The 27,779-nt window shown below is 38.5% G+C and overlaps 1 protein-coding gene across 10 annotated transcripts in view; it reads right to left on the reverse strand.

Annotated features, from left to right (window-relative positions):
* Positions 1-26,572, reverse strand: part of QKI (QKI, KH domain containing RNA binding) — a 143,354-nt gene extending 116,782 nt beyond the window's left edge. For 2 of the 10 annotated variants that reach the window (XR_010933569.1, XM_067701578.1), the window contains exon 1: positions 26,260-26,561. Coding sequence is in view for 7 of the 10 variants with exons in the window: in XM_067701578.1 (XP_067557679.1) it covers positions 26,260-26,401 (142 nt within the window). In the remaining 3 variants the exon portion in view is untranslated. Of the gene's footprint in view, positions 1-25,018; positions 25,301-25,333; positions 25,679-26,259 lie in introns of those variants that run through there. The other 8 variants (XM_067701574.1, XM_067701576.1, XM_067701573.1 and 5 more) reach the window with 7 other exon arrangements.
* Positions 26,573-27,779: the final 1,207 nt, after the last annotated feature.

Genomic DNA, 27,779 nt, shown 5'->3' on the forward strand with positions numbered 1-27,779 from the left:
CAACAACTACCAGTTATCTTCAAAAGTGTCAAGAAAAGTATGATGAACGAATGCGACACTGCCACAGACTGGAGGAAACTAAAGAGACATCACCACTAAACGCAATGTGGGATTTTGGATTGGATCCTGAACCAGGAAAACTATGTTTGTAGAAACACTAGTGAAATCTGAATAGATATAGGCAAGTGAGTAAATAATACTGAATCAATGTTAATTTCCTAATCAGATGAGTTGTTAACACTAACCTCGGCACTACTTTTGCAATTTCTCTATAAGTCTAAATTCATTTAAAAAAACAAAAACCAGAAGTGTTTGCTTTAGCCTTCAGAGTTACTTATTCTAATGGAGTAGGGGGATAGTTGTGGGAGAGAATGAAAGCCATGCAAATGTCTTACTTTTCTAGTGTTTAAAAAAAATAAAAAGAAAATGCCTGCTTAGCAATTAAACTGAGGATGTCAAAATCATTCAAAATAATCTTTAATTTAAAATAATAAAAAAATTTTCAACAATCTCTTTAATTTTCTTTAACAGGTACTGCTTAAAAAACACATGCACTTTTATATCTTCCTTAAGAACAAGGAAAAACACTACAATCCATAAACAATGACCTTTCTGTGTAGAAAGGGAATCTTTCTAAGAACTACATGCAGTAGGGAAAAAAGCACCAGCCTTGAGTTTATACAACCTGGATTTTACTTGATTCTCTACAAGATTTAGCTGTGCGGCTCTGAACTTAACCCTATGGGCCTGTTTCCTCCTCTGTGAAATGAGGTTAGACCAGATCACATGCATAGTTTCTTGCAGCTCTAAAATTTTATCAATTAGGAGTGCACCCTCCTGTTGCTTCAGAGAATCCCAGTCTGTGCCCACTCTGTTTCAATACCCCACAAAAAAAGGGCTAATATAAACTCAATGACCAAATGATAAGCACAGACCGCCCTACTCTTGTCAGAATTACACATTCCAAAATGTCTTAAACTGCTGGGCACCAGGACTCAGTTTAAATGACACTCTTGTAAAGCACCAAATCCTTGTGTGACCAGGCTCTACACAGTTGTATTTGGGGAGGTGAGAAGGGGTCTGTCCCTATGTATTTTATCCTCTTCAAACTTCAAATCCCCGGGGGGTTTAAAAGGAACTTGGTAAACCAAAGTGAAAAGGAAACAGAACACCCCCAAATTCTGAAGGAATTATGTCTGTGTAAGGGGGAGAGGTGAATTGCTTTTCCTAGGTAACAATTAATTTCTTTGATTTTTAATTATCCTTTTTAATTGTATTCCAAACTCCATCTAAGCTCAATGTAGGAAAAGCCTAAAATCTGTAATCATGCAGCATGTTCATCTGCACATTACCTTAATTCCACGAACTAAAGCAAATGAACGTCAAATGACATTCACAGGTGTTACAGCAGCCCATATACAAGAGAAATCTTTCACACTATGAAAAAGTTAAGGAGAGTTTTTTAAGGCATAATAAAAAAAAATCTACTACACACACGTTCAAAAAGGTCCTTTTATAGCAAGTATCAAAACTGAAATTAGGAAAGAATAAAACTTCCATCTCTGTAACAAGAACAGCATATACAGTACCCTCAGATGTCAACATAATGGGTATTGAAAACATTATTTTAATATGGTAAACAATACGATTCTCTTTAATTAAACCAAAGCCGTTTTACTTTACAAAGAACTGGATTCAGAAAATCTAATGTTACATATGCTACTGGCAGAACTACACGTACTATATTTTTACTGACTCAATTCTATTATCACTTAATATTCTTGGAAAGCATTTTTAATGTGAGCTTTTAAAATGCAGAATACAGCAGTCTTTTTGAGGTCATAAAACTTTAACTCATTGTAATGGAAACTAAAGCGCTATCATAAAAGTTTTACCAATACCATCCAACAAGAACCCTGGTTAAGGACATTCCAGATGAACCCTCTCCTTGAACTCCAAACACCTGTATCCAACTGCCTTTTAAACATGTAACACTGACACATTCAAAATCACTCCTTAACTGCCCCCACCCCAAACTTTTTCCTCCTGATCTCACAAAATGGCAAGTCCTGGGAATGAAACAGAGTTGACTGATGGTGGGGAGGGTACCACACAATCAGTGAGGAGGAGAAGTATCTCTTAAACTCAGATTAGACGAACGAGGTCAAACTTCTTTCCAAGGTATGAGTCTCCCTTCAAAGTCCGCCTTGGAGGACAGCACTTCATTATTACAGTCTGCTTAGATGGATTTCCGTACAGATAAGTACTACTCTCATCGCCACTTTATAGTTAGAAGACTGGAATTTGGGGATTAAGTACTTTCACCAAAGATCACATAACTTGAAAGTGAAAAAGTCAGAATCCCAATCTAGGTCTGACTCCATACTTTATTGTTCCGACTCCCAAAATTAAATTTGGTTGCTACGAGAACAAGTGGTCCTGATGATGGGAAAAGCAGTGATGGCAGACAGTTAAGAGTCAGACAGAAAAGGAAATAAAGATGGGGAAGAGGGTAAAAATCGGAGATATGGATAAAGAAAAAAGGAGGGAAAAGTAGAGGGAAACATATTATTGTATATATAATATATATACAATAATAATGAAGGAAAGAAAGAATGGTACAACCCAAATTAAAAGTAGAATGAAAGTCAAAGAAGAGATTCTCATTTAAGCTCTGCCAGGGACTAGCTGCATATCCTTCAACAAATCGTTTAAGGTGTATGACAGGGGTCCCCAACCCCCGGTGCCAATCCGCAGCCTGTTAGGAACCGAGCTGCACAGCAGGAGGTGAGCGGCAGGCAAGGAATCGAGCGAAGCTTCATCTGTCACTCCCTGTCGCTCCCCATCACTCACATTACCACCTGAACCACTGCCCCATCCGTGGAAAAACTGTCTTCCATGAAACCGGTCCCTGGTGCCAAAAAAGGTTGGGGACTGCCGGTCTATGACTACTCTCATTTACAAGCACATCTAAGATAACTCAAGACCTAATAAGCTTCTGAGTTATACAGAAAAAATTACTTCACTTAACAAATATCTGTAGTGTCTGGCACATAACAGATGCTCAAAAAGCTCTTATTATTGACTGAAAACAACCCATCTTTCTACAGTATCAGGCACTGTGCTAGGGACACACTGGTAAGCTACATGGTTCTTGCCATCATAATTCTTCTAGCAGTGAGAAGTGGTTTCTATGTAAATAGATCAGAGTGCTAGAAGTGATTGACAGATGAGACTGAGCGTCCTGGGATATAAATACCTGGGCCTGAACACTAAACAAAGCAATTTTATTTTTTGCAGTACGCGAGCCTCTCACTGTTGTGGCCTCTCCCGTTGCGGAGCACAGGCTCCGGACGCGCAGGCTCAGCGGCCATGGCTCACGGGCCCAGCCGCGCGGCATGTGGGATCTTCCCGGACAGGGGCACGAACCCGTGTCCCCTGCATCGGCAGGCGGACTCTTAACCACTGCGCCACCAGGGAAGCCCTAGACAAAGCAATTTTTAAAGAGTAAGCCAGAGCTCTATGGTTTCATTTGGTTCTATAGTGGGAAAAGACCAAGCTAGGGAAAAATTGGATTCTAGATACATAAACCCTCACTTTAATTATGATGAAGAAAAGGAGAATAAAAATGGAAAAACATAGACATATATTTATCACTCTTATGATACATAATTATGTTGATAGATCCGATACATGGGGAAAAAAAGCTTAAAATATATTCTTCTGTCCCACTCAAGGATTTTTTTTCCAGACCTTAGTTTTCTGACTTCTAATCCCGTCTATTTTTAGTAATGTCTATGATTATCCAGGCAAGTGGTTCTGTTTTTCTTGCTCAAGGTATTTCTTCATTTACTCAAAAACTTCTCAAATATTTTACAGCAGCCATGCTAAGGTTTGAAGACATTCAGGTTACCATTCAAACTGGGTATTTGTTCCTTGAAAACGGTTATGTATTTTTCCCAGTGGAAAGTTCGTAACAAACAGAATTTCTAAGAACAAAGTTCTGTCTTCACCAAAGCCTGCCTTGATAAAGACAAGTAGAAAATTACTGATTTAAACACCAAAATCTAAAAAACAACCTTATTTCAAACAACACTGTACTAACCTTATCACACTGAAAAATGAGTGAAATCCAGTCATTAGAGGCCCTCCCTAATAGTAGTTTGAAACCAAACCCCTAGGAAGACTAAGTATAGCAAGATCTGCCAGCTTTAGTCAGATAATTTCATAGGCAAGAAAAGGATAAGATGTACATTAGAACCCCTCAGTATACTTTTTTTAAAGCAGCTAAGTGGAAAAGGCCATAAAAGTGTTCAACGCCAGGCCAATTCATAGGTGGCTGGGGGCATTAGCAGGAACCTTCAGAAAGACATCAGAGTATCAAGACTTAAGAAAAAGTGAACCCACTTTCAGAAGGTCAATATTAAATGGAACAAGTTTTGAATTAAACTTAATATACTTCCTACATTCTGAACATGCTGTGCTATCTTTTCTCTTATGAAAAGAATGACCCTTCCAAGTCAAGCAAGCTATTTACACAGTCAACACACCACCACCTTCCTTAGAGTGGTGGTTACAGTAGCTAATTTAATGTACTGTGCATATAACGGAAGACAACTTTAAAGAAAAACTTTGCCTCTCCAGGTCTTTGTCCAGAACTAACATAAACTATCAGTTCACAAGTTAGGTACAATTTTACTTTTTAAGAAATTTACAGGTGACTGAAAAACTGTAAATAATAATCTGTGATAAAGAATAAACTGTTGAAAGTGCAGTCTTTGGAAAAAAACCCATTATAGTGTCTCAGTCAGCCTCCATTTCTTCATCTATAAAATGGAGTTATTTCCAGCTCACGGGATTGATAGAAAGATTAAACAAGATAATGGAGAGAGCGAGTGTGCGCCTGATACATTAGTTATGTCCATATCATCATCACTAATGATGACTGTGATGTAAAATTATATACTCTGTAAAATTATGTATACTGACAGGTGGGTCTGAAAGATAATATTTGCTGATCGGATGAATATCTCTTACATAAAATCTATAATCAGTCTTTTTGCAGAATCTATAGACATAAAAGATACTCAGAAAAGGCACCTACCAAATACTGTTTGCAATTGACTCCTTACAAATTCACTATAAATGACAAAAGGAGGCAGAAAGTAATAAAGATACAGCTTAATTTTTCCAACTCATTTTTACTAAGCTCTTCCTCAAATATTCAAACATATAATCCAGAAAACCTTACAAACTACTCAAATAGAAACCCCTCAGTACACTCAGCTTATTAAAAATGACTCTTAAATACTTGGAGCAAATGTTCTCTGGCACCTTTCCCACAACACCTTCTTTAAAGTGTTTGCTCCAGGATCTGACCTGTTTTGGTTTAACCACTTTTCAGGAGTTTTAAGATTATTTTAACCTCAAATGAGTCATTTGGGGGAAGGAAAGTTGAGAAGACATTCTGGCTTGTAATATATCTTTACGTAACTACAACTTAATACCTTAAAATAGTTATCTAAACAAAAACAAACAAAACAAAAGGATCACATCTTACACTGTCACCTTGAAACTGCAATATTACTGTGAACACTCCCCTTACTTCACTCCACTGACAATCCTGTAATTTTGAGCTAATTCAGTGATGTGACTTTTCAAACAGGTAATTCTAAAACCCTTTCAGAACTCAGAATCTTAGGTGCATCAGGTGTTTCGGGCTCCGACATAAACAATCTTGAACTAAATCGTGGCCACCTTTATCACAATAATAAATTTGGATGTGAATGGAAGCATATCACTAAAACAAACAAAAAAAACCTTTTTAAAAAGTAAACCACCACCAATATCTATGGAAACTGAATTCAGTATCAGCCTATAAACAACTAATTATACTCAGCCTACTAAAGAAAAGCAGTACAGTTTTAATGAAGTACTATATGTATACAGATGTGTACACATATATACACATGCATGCAAACACATACACGCACAATACTTACATATCATTAAAGTTATATATAAGTTATATACATTGTATGTGTGCATATACAAATACTAAGCATATCATATAAAATATATTAAATATTGTTGAAATCTATTAACATACATATTATGTATGTATACAATTTATATAGATTCCATATGCCTTATTCTAACTTCATCTTGTATGTTAAGTGCGTGAAATTTTAGTTTTTTCTGAAACTGAAAATAAAGCTTTCAACGTACTAATTTACTGGACCAGGAGCCTCAGTTAAAATGATTATACTTCACTTCCCTCACAAAGGTCGAGCATAAAGAATATTATCTTTAGGGTCTATCTCTGAATTCTAAACTTGCCACAGCTTACTTAAGCCAAATAAACCAAATGACCAAGCACGTATCACTGACAAAAGAATAAAGAAGTTGATTTACTTTAAACTCTGCAAATTTCAGAGATGGCTAAACGTTCTAATTTATCTCCAACATTACATAGAAGCTTACTTCTCATATGGATGTTATTACAATCTGGCACTTAAAAGTAATTTAAATGAAACCACTTTCAATGGCAAAGATACAATTGCTGGTACTTGTTTTAATAAGAAAAACTAATACTCCTATTTCTTAATTTCTTACCTTCACTCTCACGTGCACAACCTCAATAAACTGTTTCCTAAAAACAGAGAATTAATTTGTAAGCCTTTTTTCTTCCTTCTATTCTTGCTTTCTCAACCATCAAATTTAAATTCCCATATTTTAAAACTAAACACTTCTATAATCCTATACTTAAAGAGAACACACACTTGTCACAGCTCTACTCTAAAAATGTACCATACTGCCCAGAAAATAAAATCTATCAGATCAGGGTTGTATATCCAAACAAAATCTGATAACCTCCTAGAAGAAATCCTTATTTCCCTTTGGAACCCAGTAGTTTCAGTAAGTATACTAAGAAATATTTTTATCTCCTTCATTGGTCTTTTTACATTCTAAACATTTACCATCCTCCGAAAGGCCTCACTTTCCAATAGTCACAAATAATTCTCTAAACTTGGACACATATCTGTTAACAAATACGTATATCATGGGGGGAAAGTACACCTCAAAATACATGCAGCAATATAACCAAGATTCAGGGTTAAACACCCTAAATGCCGCATGTTGGATCAAGGGTTAAGTTATTCATAAACAACAACAAGCATTAGTTACTTAGAGTAAAAAGTGACAAAGTCCAGATTTCCCATAATAGAAATTCTACTATTCTGTTTAAATTTTATAATATAAACTGTTTAAATATAAAACAGCAAAAACTGATAGTTTATATGACATTCTATCAATTCAATGTTGCTTATAAACCCAGATTATTCTGCATCCTTTAAGATTGTAGTCCATCATATAAGTGGCAGAAACATGAATTACATAGCAGATGAACGTTAAGTGTGGTAAATGGATTTCAATTCATTAGGCATACCAATGTGCTGAAATACAAAAAGGCAGCAGTATTTTAGAATTTTAATAAAATACAAAAATGTATGTGTTAAAGGCTTTATGTACAAAGCAGAAGCAATTTTAAACCAACTATCTCTAACTCTTAAATAGAACACTCAGGTGTTATTCATCTGAACTAAACAGACCAAGCAAAATATCCTGTGATCCCCAAGTTCTCCTCAATGTCGAAATGGGTGGGTAAATTTAAAGCTTGTTCTCTCAAGAGTTGCTTTACTGGCAATTTTCTCCCAGTATCAAGGTCTGCAATTTCCATTTGGCTGCCAGTTTGCGATTAAATTCATCACCTTTATTATAAAAATGTGCTTTACTCCATGGCCTGCTGAACAAGAACTATAAGGAAAACATTTTTCACTGCTAACAGCAAAATCATTCTAAGGCAACCACCACATCCACTCAGATATTAGCTTCCTCAACCTGATGCAGTAGCCTATCACTCACAGGAAAAACCTGTAACAATTGTGTAACCCACAGAAATGAAATTAGATTCTATAGAAATGCCATGCTTTAAGTTTTTTTAGGATAAAATGCAACCAATTTCCTAATTTTCACATTCAGTGTTACTGCAAACAAATCAGTTAACCACAAAAGTCAATATACAGAATATTTCCAAATTCCAATACAGAGACATAATGTTTCAGTGTTGGATAATTAAGTATCCACCTTTGTCCTATCATTCAAAAGTTCACAGTTTGTACTGTACCTTAACTTTTACTATCTGGGCAAACAGCCAATGGTCAAAGATAATTTTAAAAGATATATGTGTTTATATAACACTTCTATCTAACTTTACTGTCTTAGTAAGTCACAATATAAACTTCAAAGGAAAAAAAGTCAGAAAAGAAATAAAAATATTTCCCAAATAATGGCATTAAAGCTAGTCACCATGTCGTATTTAGGACAATACTACTCACTTGTGAGATTTAGATTTTTTTAAAGATTATCTATAAAGTTAACATTTACTTTTACAAACTTGGTCTGTAGACCAAAAATTCAGATATCTCTTATTTTCAAGTAAACTTCACTGTATTCATTTTAGAATTTACAGGGGAAAAAAGAGAACTTAAATTTCACATTAAGATGAATTATCAGATCATACAATGTGAACCTGGAATAAATTTTCATTTTCCTGCTAGCAAATGATGTGATCCCTTCCCATCTTAACCTGTGCATGCCTCTGTCACAGCAATATAAGCACCGTACTGCGTTTTTTATTTCATTTCTATCCACTCCATTGTATGTCTCCTTAAAAACTGGACTATGCCTTATTCATCTTTGTAACTCCATCACCCAGCAAAGTGCTGGATTTTTTTTTTTAATTTTATTGAAAACTAAATTATAGCAGGAGTCAACATCAGTTTTCCTAAAACCACACAGGTCACAATCCATTCAATCTATAGTATTAGTCACAACCAGTATTTTTTAAATGGAATAGAACAGAAAAATACTACATTACATCAGAGGTAATACAAATTATTATTTCATGAAACTTTCATTTCAGCTGTTATATAAGTATATATGTATGTGTACATAACAAAGTATTTCTCTTTTTAGGTAGCATTTAAAAATTTAAGATATATACCTTTCTGGTTCATGTTTATACCATTTTTCTCATTCACTTTTATACTGTCAGCATATATGGGTTGGCCAAAAAGTTCAAACTTTTTGGCCATTTGGCCAACCCAATAAATATTTGTTATTCAATAAATAATGTTAACAATCAAGGAGATTCTTGACTTACAAAATGAAAGACTTCCACTTCTCACATCCCTTACCACATGTAAAATAAACAAAATTGACCCTTGAACAAAGAGGTAGATAATCCGGGTATAACTTATGTCGACCCTCCGCATCCACAGTTCCTCTGCAACCATGGATCCAGCCAAACATGGACCTTGTAGTCCATGTTTTATTACTGTTGAAAAATGTCCACGTATGGACTTCCCTGGTGGCACAGTGGTTAAGAATCCGCCTGCCAATGCAGGGGACACAGGTTCAAGCACTGGGTCTGGGAAGATCCCACATGCCGCAGGAACAACTAAGCCCATGCACCACCAACTACTGAGCCTGAGCTCTAAAGCCCGCGAGCCACAACTACTGAAGAAGCCCTCGTGCCTAGAGCCCATGCCCCGCAACAAGACAAGAAGCCACCACAATGAGAATCCCGCGCACCGAAACCAAGAGCAGCCCCCGCTCGCTGCAACTAGAGAAAGCCCGCGCGCAGCAACGAAGACCCAACGCAGCCAAAAAATAAATTTATTTTTACATTTTTTTTTTTTTTGCGGTACGTGGGCCTCTCACTGTTGTGGCCTCTCCCGTTGTGGATCCGGACGCGCAGGCCCAGCGGCCATGGCTCACGGGCCCAGCCGCTCCACGGCATGTGGGATCTTCCCGGACCGGGGCCGGGGCACGAACCTACGTCCCCTGCATCGGCAGGCGGACTCTCAACCACTGCGCCACCAGGGAAGCCCTAAATTTATTTTTAAAAAAAAAGAAAAGAAAAATGTCCACGTATAAGTGGACCCCTGGAATTCAAACCCGTGTTGTTCAAGGGTCAATTGTACATTTTCCTATAACCTAAAAACAAACCTAGGATTTTTCTAACTCAGATCTTACTCTCACCTTCCCTCATTACCGTCCTTCTCTAACTGATCCATTTATCCATCCCTCTACTCTCTTCCCCTTTTCATATTTTCTTTTATTCAAGACTTAAAAAAGAACATAGTGTTTTCTAAAGACACCTCTCCTAAATTAATCATCCTTCAAATTTTAGATAAGTCTACTCTATCTGGCCTATGAAACTAAAACCTGTACAAAACATAAACATGTCTAAATATTAGTCTAGCAACAACAGAGAATCTGAACTGAGTATTCAAAAGATACCAAGTGGCTTTCTCACTTTCCCTTATCTTCATCTTGGACTTTTATCACATTGTTCTAGGACACATGACCTAGATATATAAGGAAAGGCTGGTGGGGGGGAGGAGGAGAGGAATAGTTTACTCTAACAAGTGACTTTAAAATATTTGTATAGAACATGGGCAGTCAAAGTTCTTATCCAAATATACACTAAGTTGTTCCTAGACCTAGATTCAGCCTGCAGGAAAATGCTAATGGAGACTACCAAGAACCTAGGAGAACCTTCTCTGTCTTTGACCTGAAACATCAGTTTAATGACAATATCACTGTGTGAATTAAATGCTTAATTTTATTCTTATTTAGAGGAAAAGTTAAAATACCCTAGGTAGATATTTCAAGCAATGAAATAAAATTTAAAATAATTAAGACCACTCATATCAGAAGGTAGTCACACTATGCAAATTATCAGTCATGACATAATTCTCCAAAGAGGGGATCAGGCCCAAAGGTACCCTCTGGCCAATAATATAACTTACAGATATACTTCTGTCACAAGAGCCAAATGAGCTACCATTTCTGAAAGCAGCAGTTTCTAATCTGTAAAACTTCATGAAAATGAAACTTCATGTAAATGAACTTCATTTACATACTATTCAATTAAAGGATGGAACTGTGATCTCTAAGATCCATTCCAGCTTTAAAATCTGAATTACAGAGTTTTTCTTTGAACAAGGACAAAATTTTTAATAAAAATCCTTTGGGCCTTCCAGGTGAAATGCTACTCTACCATCCAACCCTTGTACTCCCCCCCTTTTGAAAGGCTGCTGCAAATTATAAACGTCATCAAAATTTCATTTTATGATTAAGACTGCATAACTGCTGTAACAACAAAGAGAGCTAACATCTTATGTGCATAGATTAAAACAGAAGTTCACAGAAAACACTCAACTGGTTACTGATTTACAGACCTCACAAAACTACATCACTGCATCTCAATGTTTATTAAACACTCTAACAAAGACAAATATTTTTCTTTTCAAAATTTAACAATTCCTCTTCGCCTTACAATTCATCAGTTCCCAAATTTAAAAATTTTACACTTAAACCAGGCATATATTAGAACATCAACATATTTCTATGTGCTTATCTATTTCAAAGCATGTTTCACTCTAACGTTTAAATTGTGAAGATTCTGTTTTTACTTAGAGAATTATACTTTTTAAAATAGCACATCTACATTTTTATTTAAATAACATACACTAATTGAAATAAAGTTCACTATTGAAACCCTTTGCGTCAATTGCTTAAATATAAAGCCAGAAAGGACACTTTTCTTGCTTCCTTCAAGATGGAATTTGAAATAGTCCCAAACTAAAAGAAATTTAACTATCTTTTCAAAGGGTACTTTGAACTGACTTGAACCAGCATTCTCATTCAAAATTAAGATTCCCAATTATTATTTAAACCTTCCTCTCTCTAGATCCACAGGTCTTTATAATCATCTCTCTAATATGTCCCATAATATATCCTCACACCACTAGTTCCAAGAAGGAAAGAAAAAAAGGAATTCCTTTACCAAGCAATTTCAGAAAATTCTTGACTGCAGGTCCTGGATATTTAACGTATCAACACAAAAGAATACGCAGCACTTCTTTGACTACAGAACGCTTCTGTTCTCAGACCACTTCAAGAAGCCAGTATCACATGGAATGAGTTTCAAAAACACTTCCCTAAAGCCTCCCTCAAACCACAGTTAAATTAGCAGATCTTCAATCTCTCCCCTCCAACCTAAGAGCACAGTCTTTCAAGCCATTAGAGCAAAAGCAAATGGAGAGGATGATGAAAGGCAAGCATAAGACAAAGACCCATACCACACATACAGACCAAGATATGCCAGCAACTCACCTTTAGTACACAGCTTAGACTCACCATTCCAGAAATCACACTCACTAATCCAGATGTACCTCTTCCCCCATGCACCTAAACCCAACACAATCACCAACAGACAATACAGAAAAAAAATAAAACAAAAGGCATCGTAATAAAGGGCTAAGTAAATCCAAATGTACGAGTAAAACAGAACAGAAAGCCAGCCAAAGTAGGTATGTGTAGATTAGAAGAAGTACTGAAGTGGCAAAATACTGGGGGGGGGGGGGGGGGGGGGCGGTAAATAAGTCACGAAAATCTGTAGCAAGCATAGCAATCCATCACATTAATATACACTAAGCATAAATATGGAGGCAGATAAATGAAAAAATCAACTAAGAGAAAGATATAAAAGGAAAAACCTTAAATGGGTCTCCCATTATCAAAAGGACAGAATCTAAAATCCAGGCATTTAAGCTTTTCTACAGTAGAGAATTACTTTCTTTCTCCTACGAAATGTTCTCACATTCAAGGATAGCGTTCCCTTTGTCTACAGCACTACTCCCTTACCTTTTCACCACTTCAATCTTATCTTTCAAGAGCCAGGTGAAGTTTTTTACCTCTTTTCCTGCAACATTCCATAATCTCCCTACCCTAAAGTGACCTCTTTAGCAAGTCTTTAGTCCCCTCTAGTTTATATTACTTTTATTTCATGCTATCTACCCTACTCAGACAACTTGAAGGTATGGAATGAATCTGAAGCCCTGTTGTATTCCTCCTAACATCCCACACATAGTATGCATTCAAATATTTGCAAATAGAATAAAAAATTTCAAATAAATATGTTGTCATTAAAAGCTAATATGTGAAATATGCAACTCTGACATTACTCAAAAATTGCATGTCACATAAGAGCAATCACTTTACTGGAATGCAGCATCAAATGCTGATTTCCAATTACCACATTACAGAAATAGGTATTCACAGGGCCCAGTTACAACACTCAGTAACTTAAGGCTTTTTAAACAGTAAGTAATAAACTTCTGAAACCACTGATATTATCACCACACAACTTCCTGAAAGCAAAATGATATGTCCAATAGAGAAGAGTTAATAAATTTAACAGACCTCTATAAGACGGACTATGTTACCATAAAAATTATATTGTTAAAGGATATAAAATGGCAGGGGAAAATGCTCATGATGTAATTTATTTTTAAAAAAACACACTCAGTGATACTACTAAAATAGGATCCCAATGTTGTCATATCCATAAATGAGGGGGGGGGAATAAAAGAATGGAAGGAAATTCACCAAAAATGTTAAGAGTCACTATCACTGATTTATGGGTGATTTTCATTTTTTCATTGATACATTTTAGGTTTTTTTCCATGAGATGAAGATTATTTGTTATGATAAGAATACATGTGTCTAATTCCTTATAACAATACATTTTTAATGATTACTAGGAGGAAGATATTTAAGAGTCTCATAAACTCTCAAATGACTATAAGAAACTGTCTGAAAAATGTATGCACAAAATCTTCCCCTGAAAAATAAAAATTCACATTAAGATTCAAAGACAGTATGCTATGATAACTCTCTGCCCTCACACCACCACGTTTCCCAGGATTCAGAGACCACAAACCACCCTGTTGTGAAAGGTAAATTTAGAATGTTTGCATCTTCAGGGAATCCCCGGCCGCCCAGTGGTTAGGACCAGGCGCTTTCACTGCCGGGTTCGATCCCTGGTCAGGGAACTAAGATCCTGCAAGCCATGTAGTGTGGCCAAAAAAAAAAAAAGTCGGCATCTTCAATTCTCTACATTTCAAGAATAACAAAATGGAGAGAAAGAGCAGTCTGGGGAAAATGCAAGTTATTAACAGTTCTACAAAGGTACCACAGTAGATCTCTTCTTCCCTGGTCCTCTACATATAAACAAAGATAATTATCTATTCTTCTCTCATGTCTGACTTCAACTTCAAGTGATGGAAGGAAAAATGGTATTTTACGATTGACTTGGCAATTTAAAAATACCTCAGTATAGCAACTAGAAAAATATAATTTAAATGCATTAATTATTAATGAAACACATACTTCCACAAATCAGAAAGTTCATAAGAAGGAACTTGAATAAGCAATATTTATTTAACAATTGCAAGGCATTTTTAAAGCAAAATTATATAATATTTACCTAACCAAAAAAAAAAAAAAAAAACCTGACAAGGAATGCTATAAACTATAATAAACTGAGATAAGATTACCTTTTTACTGCTGATAATTTTTTATTACTATAGTAAAACTATAATCTCCAAAAGAACTTTATCATGCAATGGTAAACTATGGCACACTTTTTTTTTCTTACTTAGATTAATAAACAGGAATCAATTACCTGGTTAAAGATTTTAGAATTGCAAAGATAGTATACAAACAGAATACCTTTAAACAGACTTAGTCCCCTTCCAAAACAAACAAAAACTCTTCAAACAACGAAGCTGTAAAGGTAAAAACTGTATTTCAGAAAATTGCTGTAATCAATCCAATGTCCTACACCAGTCATATTTTATATATTTTCTATAGCTAACACACGGTCTCTTAAAAAGACAAATTCTTTAAAGAAATACCACAACTGATTTACATACCACCCCAAATATTAAAGTCAATAACCAATATTTGTTACATTCCTCAGCAACTCTTCTCTTACAATTTAAAGGAGAAAAATTGCCTATTCTGGCAAGAGGGTTATTTCTCAACACATTTTAATCACTAAACACTGTCTTTTGTGTACTAGTATCTCCATCTGCTGGAACATAACTTCCTTACTACCAAAAGTTCTTAAGGACAAAAACTTTACAGTAGAGATTTTGCAACTACTTAGAAATAGAATTTTAATACTTAAGTTCTACCTAGGGGTTTTCTCTAACTCACAGGAACTTTAAAGCCTAAAGAGCTATCCTTATTCTTTTACTGATATTATTCAGAAGAATTTACTAAATTAAAACACTTTGCCTGCTATGTTCTCTTCTCTTCCTGCCCTTCAGGCTTAAGATACAAATCACTAGCCTGAACAGCACAACCTTCTCCTTTTAAGTTAACTATCTCTCTGGATCTTACCTCCATAAATATACATACTCACTAACCCCTGATTATAAAATATATTCTCCTCTAATTTCTGCTAGACATGGGGTAAAAGCTAATAGAAACAGTCAGTATAACAACAAAAGAACTTAGCTAATAAATGACATCATCAAAAGGTCAAAAACAAGATTTGGTAGGAAAAAGAAAAACCCTATAGATAGAATAAAGCCAAAGAAAGAAGGAAGAAAATCACAATCAGAAGAACAAGAGGTTACTGGTTCTACCTATCATCTGTAACGTGTCTAAAATGTATAAAAAACATTTAAACATGTTCAGTAGTTTTACTATTATTAGTAATATTATTTTGAAAGTATGTTCTCTACATTGTAGGATAAAGTAAATAAGTAATTCTGTCATTGTCAGAAACCATGATATTTTGGTGTTGGCAGAAAAAGAAAGATATCATTATAAAAGTAAATATAATGTTAAAATAGAATTGAAAATACAAACATGAATTCATTAATTTAAAAACGATACTGTCTAGCTCAGAAAATGGCCAATGGCCTGGAAGTAACCTCACCCTGACAGCAATCAACATGTTTAATGCCTAAATTCACATCTCTAATACCATTTCCATTAAAAAGGACCTTGGAGAAAGGGTTAATTCTAGCTGTGGGGCAGGTGAGCTTGGGGCATCAAACTGTCCCAAAAAGCAAGGAAGATTTCAAAAGACACAAGAGCCAGTTAGATTATCACAGGCCAAAATTGTGAAAACCTGAATATCAAAAAGAATATTAATTGCAGTGAGTCTATGAAGATCCATGAGCCCATAATGATTATCATGAAACAGAAAAAATTCATTAGTCACCATTTGAGCCAGCTAGGAAACCAACACTTTACTTTGACAACCAACCAATAATTAATAAGAATAATCACCGATCTGACTTTTCCATTAGGAACTTATTTTATAATAGTCATATTCCCTGCTGATGAAAGAAAGCTTTACCTTTTAAAGAACACCTAACTTTACAGTGGAAGGATCAGTCTATCTCCACTCTAACCCAGATTATCAATTTTAGGTTCACTAACAGTAGAACCAGAACTGTGCCCCCAGAGCAATGCAACATTAAATACACAGTATCCCCTATGACATTATACTGGAACCTGTCCAATTCTTTAGATCTAACTGCCAAAGTAATAGATACCGATGACATAAAGGAACAAGCCCAGTGACAAGAAAGTTACATTAATGTCATAAAAAAAAAAAGGGATGGTTCTAGATTTAAAAGACTTCAAGTCCTAACAACCAGATTCAATGAATGGTCCTGAGTCAGATTCTGATTTGCACAAGCCAGTTCGGTCACAAAGAATATCTGGGGGACAACTACAGAGATCTGAATGTGGACTGGTTATTATATTAGTTGTAGGATTAATCCATTTTGTTCAGTGTGAAGTCACTATGTAGAATACTGCTAGTTTTTAAAGAGATACCTAGGGCCTTATGGGTAAAGAAAAAATAATTTGTATGCATGTTTATTTTTAGATAAACACCATTTTTTTTTAAAACTCTAGAGTTTAAATCTAAAATGCAGAAAGATCAAAATATATTTTTGTTAAATATTTCGAGAAAATATAACAATTTCTTAAAATTCCCTAAACTCTTAACTCTCCACATTATATCCAAATTCTACTTCCTTAAATCCATATATTCTATACACTCTTCTTAGTTTACCCCCAAAGATTTCATTATGGCAACCTGATATAACCCAAGCCATCGATGGTTCCTTACCAAACAAGCTGAACTATTCACCCTGGCATTCAAGGTCCATCACAATATAGCCCTGAATTAGTCTTCTGGCTCTGCTCTTCTAATTCTCACTAGTTCTCTATATGCATTTGCCATTCCAAGTAACTTCATCTAAACACACTTTGTGAAAGTCTTTCAATCTCCCATCACTACTGTTCTGACACCACTGCACTTTTCTCTTCTGCTGGAACATCCTTCACCCCCTCATTCACCTCATTAAATACCGATTAATAATACCATTCACCTATGAATACCAACCCAGGTTCCACTTCTCAAAACAACCTTACTAGACACTTCAGCTCAAAGTGACTTCTTCTGAACTTTCAGAATGTTACTAGTGAATGATTCTCCTGCACACAAAAATTAGGTGATGCACATGTGGATAAATTACCTTTCTCCGTTTTTCTCTTCTTCTCTCATACTCTACAAACTGCTTTGCTTATCTGCTTGTCCATCCTATCAAAAACAACCTTAAAATGTTGACAGAAGTTAGATGATGCAGCCTTAGAGTCTACGAAGCTCTTTTGCATATAATATTCTCCAGCCTCTGAGTATTTTGATTTAAAGTTTGGCAAGGCAGTTGATAACTCAATTTACAGATGAAGAAGCTGAGGTTCAGAAAGGTTACCTATATGTCCAAGACCACTAATCAGTTAACTGCAAGTCATGATTAAATCCCATGCCTATTTGTCAATGAACTGTTACTACTTTGCAACACAGTCTCATTAGCATATGGACAGAAACTGGAATTAATTTTCATCTTTATGCTGGCTCACTTGTGTACACATGCACACACACAGAGTCAACACTTGAATACGTCATAACAATGGAAGCATCACTGCAACAGTGGTGACAGCAGCAACACTAATAAAGAATTAGGGGCAGTTAATTTCAGAGTAATTTATATTTGGCCTTGGTTTGAAATTTTTTATTTCTTCTAATCAATTCTATCAGAATGATACAATTACTGTAACCCAGCAAACAAGTTAACTGTGGTTTATACTTAATTCTTTTGCACATACTTGAAAGAAACAGTGGATGCTCCAGATGTGGGCATCGGGAATGGGATGTAGGAGCTACCCAGTGCAGCACTATTTCCATTCAATTCATCATCATCCACCTCTTGGCTGGCTTTATTTAGTTGCCTACCTATGCTTTTAACCGCCCTATGCTAATCTAAAACTGATACAAGTGTATACATTCCTGACTCCAACCACCTAGCAATATTAAACCTCTAAATAAAACCTTCCAGTCAGAAATGATATTTCCTCTTGAGTAGTTATTAAAAATAGTAATAAAAAGAACACCAACAATACTAAATATTCACTAGATTTATTTGTACCATGTTATTTTAAGAGCTAAAGCTCTATCTTTTGGTTACTAAGAAGTTTAAGTGAATGAGTTGAAAGTCTCTTAAAACGCCTTTACTTTCTTATTTTTAGCCCTTTAACTATCATAAAGATTTACCAGTAAAAAATGTGTGTGTATATATATATTTATATTAGCTCCAAAAATTTGACCAGCATTTTGTTCAACTCCAACATATCACAGAATTAGCAAAACCCCCATTTGCTTTTTTTCCCCCTTCATGTTCACAACCTGAGGCAACAGCAGCAGTTTTCTAGTACTTGGCTGCGTTTTTCTTCTCTAGTACCGCTCAGGGAGTGGCACATTTACCAAACAGATCACCTTGCTTTGTGATCTGGACAAGTCACAACCTCTCCATACCTCGGTCTCTGCACCTATAAAATGAAGACCTCATCCCCCAAACTCTCAGGTCCCTGGGTAGCTCTGAAAGTCCATGAACTTCTGGTATTACTTTAATATGCCTTATACTCAACTGCATCTAAGAAGAAATGTTTTGTATTTCTTCTAGTTCTTTTCACATACACACCTCTTCAAACACTCTCTGTAAAAGAATTTTGAGACCCTGTAAAATAGTATGACACTGAAGTAACGAAAACAAGGTTCCAAATAAAATCTGCCTAAAAGTTTGCTTTTTACCAGTGCTTTCCTTTCTCTTTAATGTAATAAATATATGTATGTTATACATTTTTAATTTCTCCTATATATTTTAAACTATTAAATGAGCTTAAAAGCCACGGGTTCCTCCAATAATCTGCAACTGACCAGGTGATCATGCCCAATCTTTACAACTCATCCTTCACAAAAGCCAAAAGCCAGGGTTTTATTTAAGACCCACTCCATTTTCCACTGTTGATATATAATCATTTCAATCCTGAGGCCAGGCAGATGTTACTTTGAAAACCTTCCTTGCTCTGAACTTCACCATCCCTAGCACCCAACCCCCAAGGATTTCAAGGCCAGCTCACATTCACTGCATGGCTCCCTTTATACACATGCATGCTTGCACACATGTGATCACACACACTCTTTCCTTATTACCATGGCCATACAGCATAGGACCACTTCATGGATTTAATGGCATTTTGATGTTTTTCTGAGACTTCAACACCCTTGAAAAGCATCCAAATTGACAAATTCTGTTTTACAGGTAATGTGATAGAAATGTTACAGTAAACTGATTCACCAGTCTCAATATTTAGTTTAATAAAATATGTAGGTTAGAATCAATACATAAAGCAACATTATGAACATAAACACAATTTTGTTTATTTTATTAGACTTGATAGGATTGCTGGGTTTTCAAACTAAGAGTTTCTGCTTTAGAAAACTGAGGAAATGTTGAATACATTAAATACAGTCACTGCCTCGTTAATTACAAGAATTCTGGATAAATCACTTAACTTCGACAAGCTATATATTTGTTAAAAACTCTTGACAGATTTATTTTAAAACACTGTTAAGGCTGTTAAGGCTAAAACAGAAAAGTAAACTTTTAAGAGCGTTAAATTTCAGTTAACTGAAAATGTCAATTTTTCAGTCTTCTAAGTAAAGGCACAGTTTCAAATTAGCTTTAAGAAACACCTGTGTTTAAAAATTGCTATTTGTGTTAAATTACTGTAACAGCCACCTATGTTTATACTCAGCTTTCCTCTAAATGAAAACAATTCAAACAGTCCTTATTTATCCTGAGCACATCAAAGCAGCACTTAAGGGACAAGGAATCTTTCATATTTATTGTGCTTTTTGCAGAGTACAAGAACTACATATCCATTGAATGTTGACTTTTATAGGTAATTGACTAGGGGAAGGTTCACCTATATAATTCCATAAATGCCAAAACTTTCAAGAGCTGAGACGAGCACTGATATACTTATGGACTGATATACTTTGTATAAGGACTGGCTAGAAACTACTGCGTAAGTAAAGCAATTTTATCTTTCTAATTCTCAGTCATATCGATGGTAGTCAAGTAAAATTAAGATTAGGCTCCTTGAGGGCAAGTACTGCAAAAAATATTGTAAGATTTCTAAAAAATACCACCTTTAAGAAAAAAATACACGTACCTTTTTTCTAATTGCCAAAACTATCTGCTTAATCCCACGTTTTAGAGAAATTAGAAATGAGAAAAGGATTTAAAGTGTGAACCTATTTATTAATTCAACAAACATCTGAGATCATACATGTGCCAGGCTATAAGGTGGCCACCTTCAATGAACTAATTCTAACAGGGAAGACAGACACAAAAAGAGATAATAATATTACAATGTTAAGTATGATGGTAACTACATAAAGAGTAGTACCTAACACAGGCCGGGGCTATATTTATAGTCAAATTTTGTAACACAACCACACTAACAAAACAAACTGTACTCACTATGAAAAGTTTAATGCTATTTTTGCTTTCTGTTAAATGAAAATAAAGCTGTAAAAATCTTACTTGGACATCAAACAATCTAGCTATTTTGAGTCCTAAAACTGAAATGCTAATTCAAATAAAAGGGATATAAGCATTTCCTAAAAGTTCTCATTAAGAAAAAAAATACATTATTGCACTTAAAATTCACACTGAACTGTCTTAATGTCAAAAAAGGAGGGGCTGGAGAAAATGACTAAGTCCTGTCAATCATGTAAATAAAAAATTGGTACCTAATTCTAATTATGACTTCTTGGCATGGGCCCATGCACTATCCCCTTCCCTTGACCCTAAAATAGATCCTTGCATATCTTCACAACAGCTGACATATAAGTAACAGAAAATCGCTCAGTAGGCTCCTTAATCAAAAAATAAATCCCAACAATGGCATAGCACTTCCAACATCTCCAACTGAATAAAGCAAGTCTTACTTATAACTGCACCACTATAAATCAAACAGTGTATTAACAGCACTGAATTCTCAAGTAAATTTAAACGTAGTTCCAGTCAGATTATAAAAAGCTGCCCTTATAATCACACTGGTGTAATTCTCTTAATACCAAAAGAGTCAAAAAACAAATTAAAAACCTTACACTGGCCTCAAAAAACGAGCATCTGAATCATGCTCAGGAAAGGCAAGGAGGGATCCACTTCATGTCTTTTGTTGCAGGAATCTATTTCTCTTAAGAAGTAAACCAAAAGCCATTTGTTCTTATGGAAACTGATGCACTTCAATCAGCTTCAGGACTGTGACTACTAGGGGGATAATCACAGAAATAAGATACGTACAAAGCACTGAAAAGGCAAAATTAACTTGTTTTCACTTGATTTTCTCAAAGCCATTTAAGAAAAGGTGCTCATACCAAGCACAGTAGCAAATGTGATTAGCAGAGACCTATTTCCATTAAATCAATTACGTTATATCCTTGGTAGTACAGATTTACTACAAAGCATGTAAACTAGATAAAGTTAAGAAAGAGAAGTCACCTACATCATAGTATGTACATGCATTTTGAATACACAGCCGGCCCACAGGAGTAGAGTTTCGAAAATTCAGAATAAATGTTGAATAAATGACCCGTGATACAAATTCTCATTTCCATTATTACCTTACTATAGCTGCTGACACCTCCTGGGTGAGGAGCAAAAAGGAAAATGTAAAGAACTGATTACAAATACTGGCTTCCTTCTTATCACTAATAAGTCAAAGCACTGTGTGTACAAAAACACAACCTTTTGCTCCTAAACAACAGATTAATTACTTCAACTTAAATAAAATCTGTTTGTCACAGATATTGGTTACTGTCAACAAGGCTTCTTCGGGGGGGGGGGGGGGGACACAAAACTATAGTAAACTTATACAGCAAAATTCCTCTCAATACCAAGAAATAACCATATAATTTTTAGACTGATCAACATTTCTAAAGAAAAAAAGAAAAGAAAGAAAATTGAAGTGCAAGAAAACTGAGAATGATACATTCAATAATGAATGCATAACAAATGGAAATTAACATGGAAAAATGTTCACTAGTAAAGCAAATTTTAATTTAAAATACTTTTTGCCCTCATTTTCAAGGGAGAGGGAACAGGGAGAGAAAATAAATTGAGGTCAAAAAGAAAACTTACATCCTCCCTCACTCCAAAAAAGACCATGAAAAAGTGAATTTTTCAAATCAGTAATGCAGACTCTAATCTAACACGTTTGCTCACTTTTTCTGAGCCACACACTGATTTTTCAGTTATTCACAATAAAAAGATTTAGGCTAGCCTTCCTCATAAACCACACTATATATTCGTTAATTTTCGTATCTAAGACTGAAAAATCAGAATCTAATTTTAATATCCCTAGATCTCCATTTCCCCCATTTGGAATTTTTAAGTCAAACTGATTTTATTTTTACTTTTACACCATCTCAATTCTAAACTGCAATACTTTATTTAAACAATTTGCATTCAAATACTGTTCCTGTGTTCCTGCTTAAGTTTCATTTTCACGACAAAGAAAGGTTTCCAAAAAAAAAAAAACCCTAGTAATAGCTATTCTTTCCCATGGATGGATGGTCCCAGGGTTCAGTGGAAAACTCCTCTTTAAAGGCAGAGCAGTTTAACACTTTTAAACCTTGGTTTTATCTGTAATCGTCTCTATTGTCAACGAAGGATTAAGTATCGGAATTATAAACTGAATTTATGTCATTCATATGACTGGCCCAACCTAGAATGCATTCACAACCTAAAAAATCAACCAGGTTGACGCTACTTGGGAGAAAAGCTGACAACTCCTCCCCCACCCCGCAAAAAAACAGAAAACAAAGAAAGATTGTTCACAGTCCATAGTTAAAATATAGGCTAAAGGTTAACTTGGCATAAAATTAAAATGTTCAGTCTAAAGCATTCAAGTTTTAATCAACCAAAAAAATCCAGAGCACAGAAATCCCAAATGGGTAACCAGCCAAATAAAAACTCTCAAACTGACAAGGAAATTTTTCAAAAGCTTACTTTTGAAAAATATTTCAAAATTGCTACTCATTCAAAACTTCTAATTATCAGAAGACGCATCTACTGTATCCAAGTACAGTATCTTAACTCGATTAAACTAATCACTAAAGTAAAATTCACAGTTTTAACTAAATTTAAAAACAATTTTTCAGCCAATCATATGGACAAAGGAAATTAGAATTCCTAACCACAAACAGAAGTCATGATTAATTTATTTGGGACAATGACAGGCCACAAAGAGGTAAAGCACAACTTGCCAAATTTCAGAATTAAGTCACCCAGCATGGATAAAACGTGATGCACTTCAGAAACCAATATTCTTCTTAAGTCAAAATACGTTTATAATAAGGCTAACAATTACAGGAAGCAGCTTATTCCACACTAAGGAATAACCCCTTTTCCTGTGTGTTTGTACTGGTCTGATAAAAAACAATCAAACTTCCTAGTCATTATGCTGCCCCTTTTTAAACATCCTAGCTATTATACAGAAGCAATCTTTACGCTGGGGAGTTGAAAAGGCTAAAACTCAAGACAGAACTGAGACAAGAGATGGAGTAAACCATAATGAAAGGGAAAAAATAGATGTTATTTAGAATATATCATCCTCAACCAGTGGTCTCCAACATTTAAAACTCAAATGGTTACTATTTCCAGGCGAAGAGAAACGAACAAACCTTTGTTAGAAATAATGACATAACTGGAATTCTAAATTCAGAAGATTAAAAATTACCAAATCAAAGGTTAGAAACTTTTTAACAGAACCAACTCCAAATTATCATTGAGAGATTTCAGACCAACATAAAAGTACAAATGAGAACCCTTTCAGAACTAATCAGAGAAACTCAAATTATTTACTTCAAATAGTGCAAATGAGAAAATATTTCCAAACTTTTTAATAATCTCCTACGCTGTTTGAATTCAACATTTTAATTCAAAGAATGCAATTTAACTTTAACCCTAATATTGTCAAAACCTGTTTTCATTTTAATGGTTATAAAGGATTCCTTCTGTACAACTGTGCTTAAAGAAAAAACAAAAATTTTTGCTAATACTACCAAAACTTTAACTGCACCAAAATACGCCAAGAAGAAAATATAACGTATTACTTCTGCAATGTAATAAAATTGTTCCAATAATTTGAAAGGAAGTGTTTTCAAAGTTTTCAAATACGTATATGGACACAAAACGACAAATGACCTATGATTTAAGTTTCAACTAAATTTAATATAGGTCAGGTAATTGAGTATGTTACATATTTTGCTCCAAACATTTCTCGTTTAAAAAAAATAACTGGCGCCCCTTAGCGCCCACATTTGGAAATACTCAATTTAAGAGTTCCAGCAATTTTTTTTTTTTTGACATTCCAGAAAGTTTTCTGCCTCCACAATCTTTCAAATGCCAACACAAATAGGAAAAGCAGAACCCCTTAAAGGGACAGCTCAGATTTTCTCCGGAACAATTTCGTGTTAGCAGATTTGCCGTTTCAACTACGGAAAAAGTCCATTTCAATATGGGCTACTGCTGTATGTTCTAACATATGTAGGCAAAAAAACAAGTACGCAGTAATAGCTAACAGTTTTGTACTTTTAAAGTTGTTTCTATGACTTTCTTGACAACAAAAGCTTCTGGGATTCTTCTTGAACCACCTTTTAACACGGAGACATTTCCGGTCTTTTGTTCTTTCCTGACATTCCAACTCTAACCTGCAGATTCCTTTCCCCCAGCTCTATTGTAAAAACTCTCTCAAAATTCTTACGAAAAAATCTAAAATCCCCTGCTCATCGCTATAAAGGACAGTTTTCCGTTTTCTTTAAGCAGTCCTCCGGTGATGCTTCTAAGCAGAAGAAACTCCTCGCTACTTGATTTTCAAAATAAACATTTTTGTTGGTCATGTTTTTTCCTAGGCGTCCCCCGAAATGCACAGCCACCAGACGCGAATCGTCCTGGTCACTGCTTAAGACCTTGTTAAAGTAATCCCAAAGTTGGCCAAAATTAATCTTCTCGTCATTCTTCGCTCGCCACAGCTCTCCGCCAACAAAGCTTTGCTGCGAACTTCTACTCGTTTTTATCTTGGCCCTTTCAAACGTCTTGGCTTCCCGTCCTAGCAGCCGAGGCGGCGGCGCCCTCGGGAGAAGGCTCTCCGCCGAAGTTCTTTCGGACGCGGGATTACGTTTACATGTGTCCTCGCGGTATTTCGCGTTCACACCCCCACCCCCAAAAGTGAAGTTCAACTCCCGAACACTTCTCGCTTCCCCAAACAAAAGGATAAAAAGTGCTTTCCGCTGTCATTTTGTCCTCGCCTTCGGCTGCATCAGCAGTACTTTCGGTATGCTCTGAAATTCCTTTAAATTAACCAGCCCCACACTACTCCCCTCGAGTACTCCAAGCTACACAAACTTCAAAAAAAACCACAAGCCACACTGGACTTCCCACTCCGGGAGCCGCCGGCGACCTCTGGGAGGGCCCCCTCAGGGAGCGACCCCGAGGCCGGTGTCCTTCAGGCGCCCCCGGGGCGCAGGGCGGGCGAGGCCGGGCTGCTCCCCGGGAGGCCCGCGCAGCTCGGGGCCGTCGCGGTGCTAGAGGCCGGGCCGGGAGCCGGGGGCCCTGCAGCCTCCCCCAGCGCACCCGCTTGGGCGCCGGCGGTGAGGGGTCCCGGAGCCGGGGCCCCGCGTCCGGGGGGGCGTCCCGCCGGCGGGGCCCGCCCGCCGCACCCCGCGAGCCCAGCTCGGCGCCGCCTCCTCGCGCCCCGCCCGGGCCTCGCCGTCCCCAGGCGCACGGTCCCCACCGGCCACCTTCCCGCCCTCCCCATACTCCGGCGGGCGTCGGGTCCCGGGAAGAGGGGCCGCCGCCCCGGCGCGGGCCGCGAGGGGCCGGCGAGGCGACTCACCTTCGTCCAGCAGCCGCTCGAGGTGGTTGAAGATCCCGCAGAAGTTGGGCAGGCTGCTCATGAGCTTCTTGTCGTTCATCAGCTGCATCAGGTAATCTGGGGTGGGCTTCGGCTTCTCCTTCGTTTCCATTTCCCCGACCATATTCCAGGCTCCTCAGCTCACTCCGCCCGCCGCCGCCGCCGCCGGAGAGGAGGGAGGGGCGGGGAGCCCCGGCAGCCGGCCGCTCCGGACTCGGCGTCCCGCTCCGCTCCGCTCCCGCGCCGGGCGCCGGGGCGGCCGGACCGCGCGCTCACCGCGCTCTCCCCGCCCCCGCAGGCACTTTCCGCCCGCGGCCCGACGCGCTCCCGACCCGCCGCCGCTCCTCGGCCGCCGGCTCGGCGCGTCGCTCACGAGGCCGGCGGGCGGGAGGCGGGTCTCCGCGGGCCGAGTGCGGGCGCGGGCCGCTCGGCGCCGGACGAAGAGGAGCCGGGCCGCCGCCTCTCGCTCGGCTGGTCGCGCCCGTTCAGCCGCCGCCTCTGCCGCGGGCTCGGGGTCTCTCTGGGCTGGTCTCCGCCGCGGCCGCCTCTGCCGCTGCCGCCGCGCTCTGACTCCGCTCCTCCTCTTCCTCCTCCTCCTCGCCGCCTCCTCCTCCTCCTCACTCACTTGGCGGCGGAGTTCGCCTCAGTTCAGGCGGCGCTGCCAACGGCGGCGGCGGCGGCGGCGGCGCGGGGGGAGGGGCGGCGACGCGGGGAGGGCCGGGGGCGGGGGGCGGGCGGCAGGCGGGGCCAAGCAGGGCGGCCGTTAGCTGGGCCCGGCCGGCGCGCTCCTCCCCCTCCCGCCGCCGCCGCCGCCGCCGCTGCCCCCCGCAGCCCCCCGGCCCAGGCGCCGCCGCCGTCGCCGCCGCGCCGTCTCCCTCCGGCGGGGTGGGCGGCCTGAAGGGTCGGCGGCGCACGGCGTGACGGAGGCGGCGCACGAGGAGCCCGGCCTGGGCGCCGGGCCGGGGTCGCCGCCCCGGGCGAGCGAGAGCGGAGGGAGGGGCCGGTGCTGGGCCGAAAGACGAGGGAGGGGGCTGGGTGGCTGTGCTTTCCACTGGGGCGGGGGCGCGGGGGGCGCCGCCTCTCGCTCCCCGCCGCCGGGCCGGCTCATGTGGCGGGCGCGGTCTGGCTGTAGTGTTACGGGAGAGGGATTCCCAGCGGGACGAGCTACTGCGCGCCAGGGCTGCGCTCGCCGCCGCACAGCCCTATCCTCACCCCCGTTACTATAGTTCTTTAAAAGCCTCTCCACCACCCTCCCCGCCGCCCCCACCCAAACAAATTTTTTTATCGTCCTGTTGCTTCACGGGGGACTTTCGGGCTGGGCGTCACGTGGCCCGACACGTAGCCGTAAGGCCTGAGAGCGCGTGCGTGCGTGGGGGCCGGAGGCCACGCCCCTTCCGAGGGTCGCTCCGCCCCCGCCGGGGCCCCGGGAGCAGAGGGGGAGGTGCGGGGCCTGCGCGCGCCTGCGTGGGGCGGGGCCGGGGAGGGGGCGCGGCCCCGGGCGG

The sequence above is a fragment of the Pseudorca crassidens genome, chromosome 13 (genome assembly GCF_039906515.1).
Source record: "Pseudorca crassidens isolate mPseCra1 chromosome 13, mPseCra1.hap1, whole genome shotgun sequence".
In the NCBI taxonomy this organism is placed as follows: Eukaryota; Metazoa; Chordata; class Mammalia; order Artiodactyla; family Delphinidae; genus Pseudorca; species Pseudorca crassidens.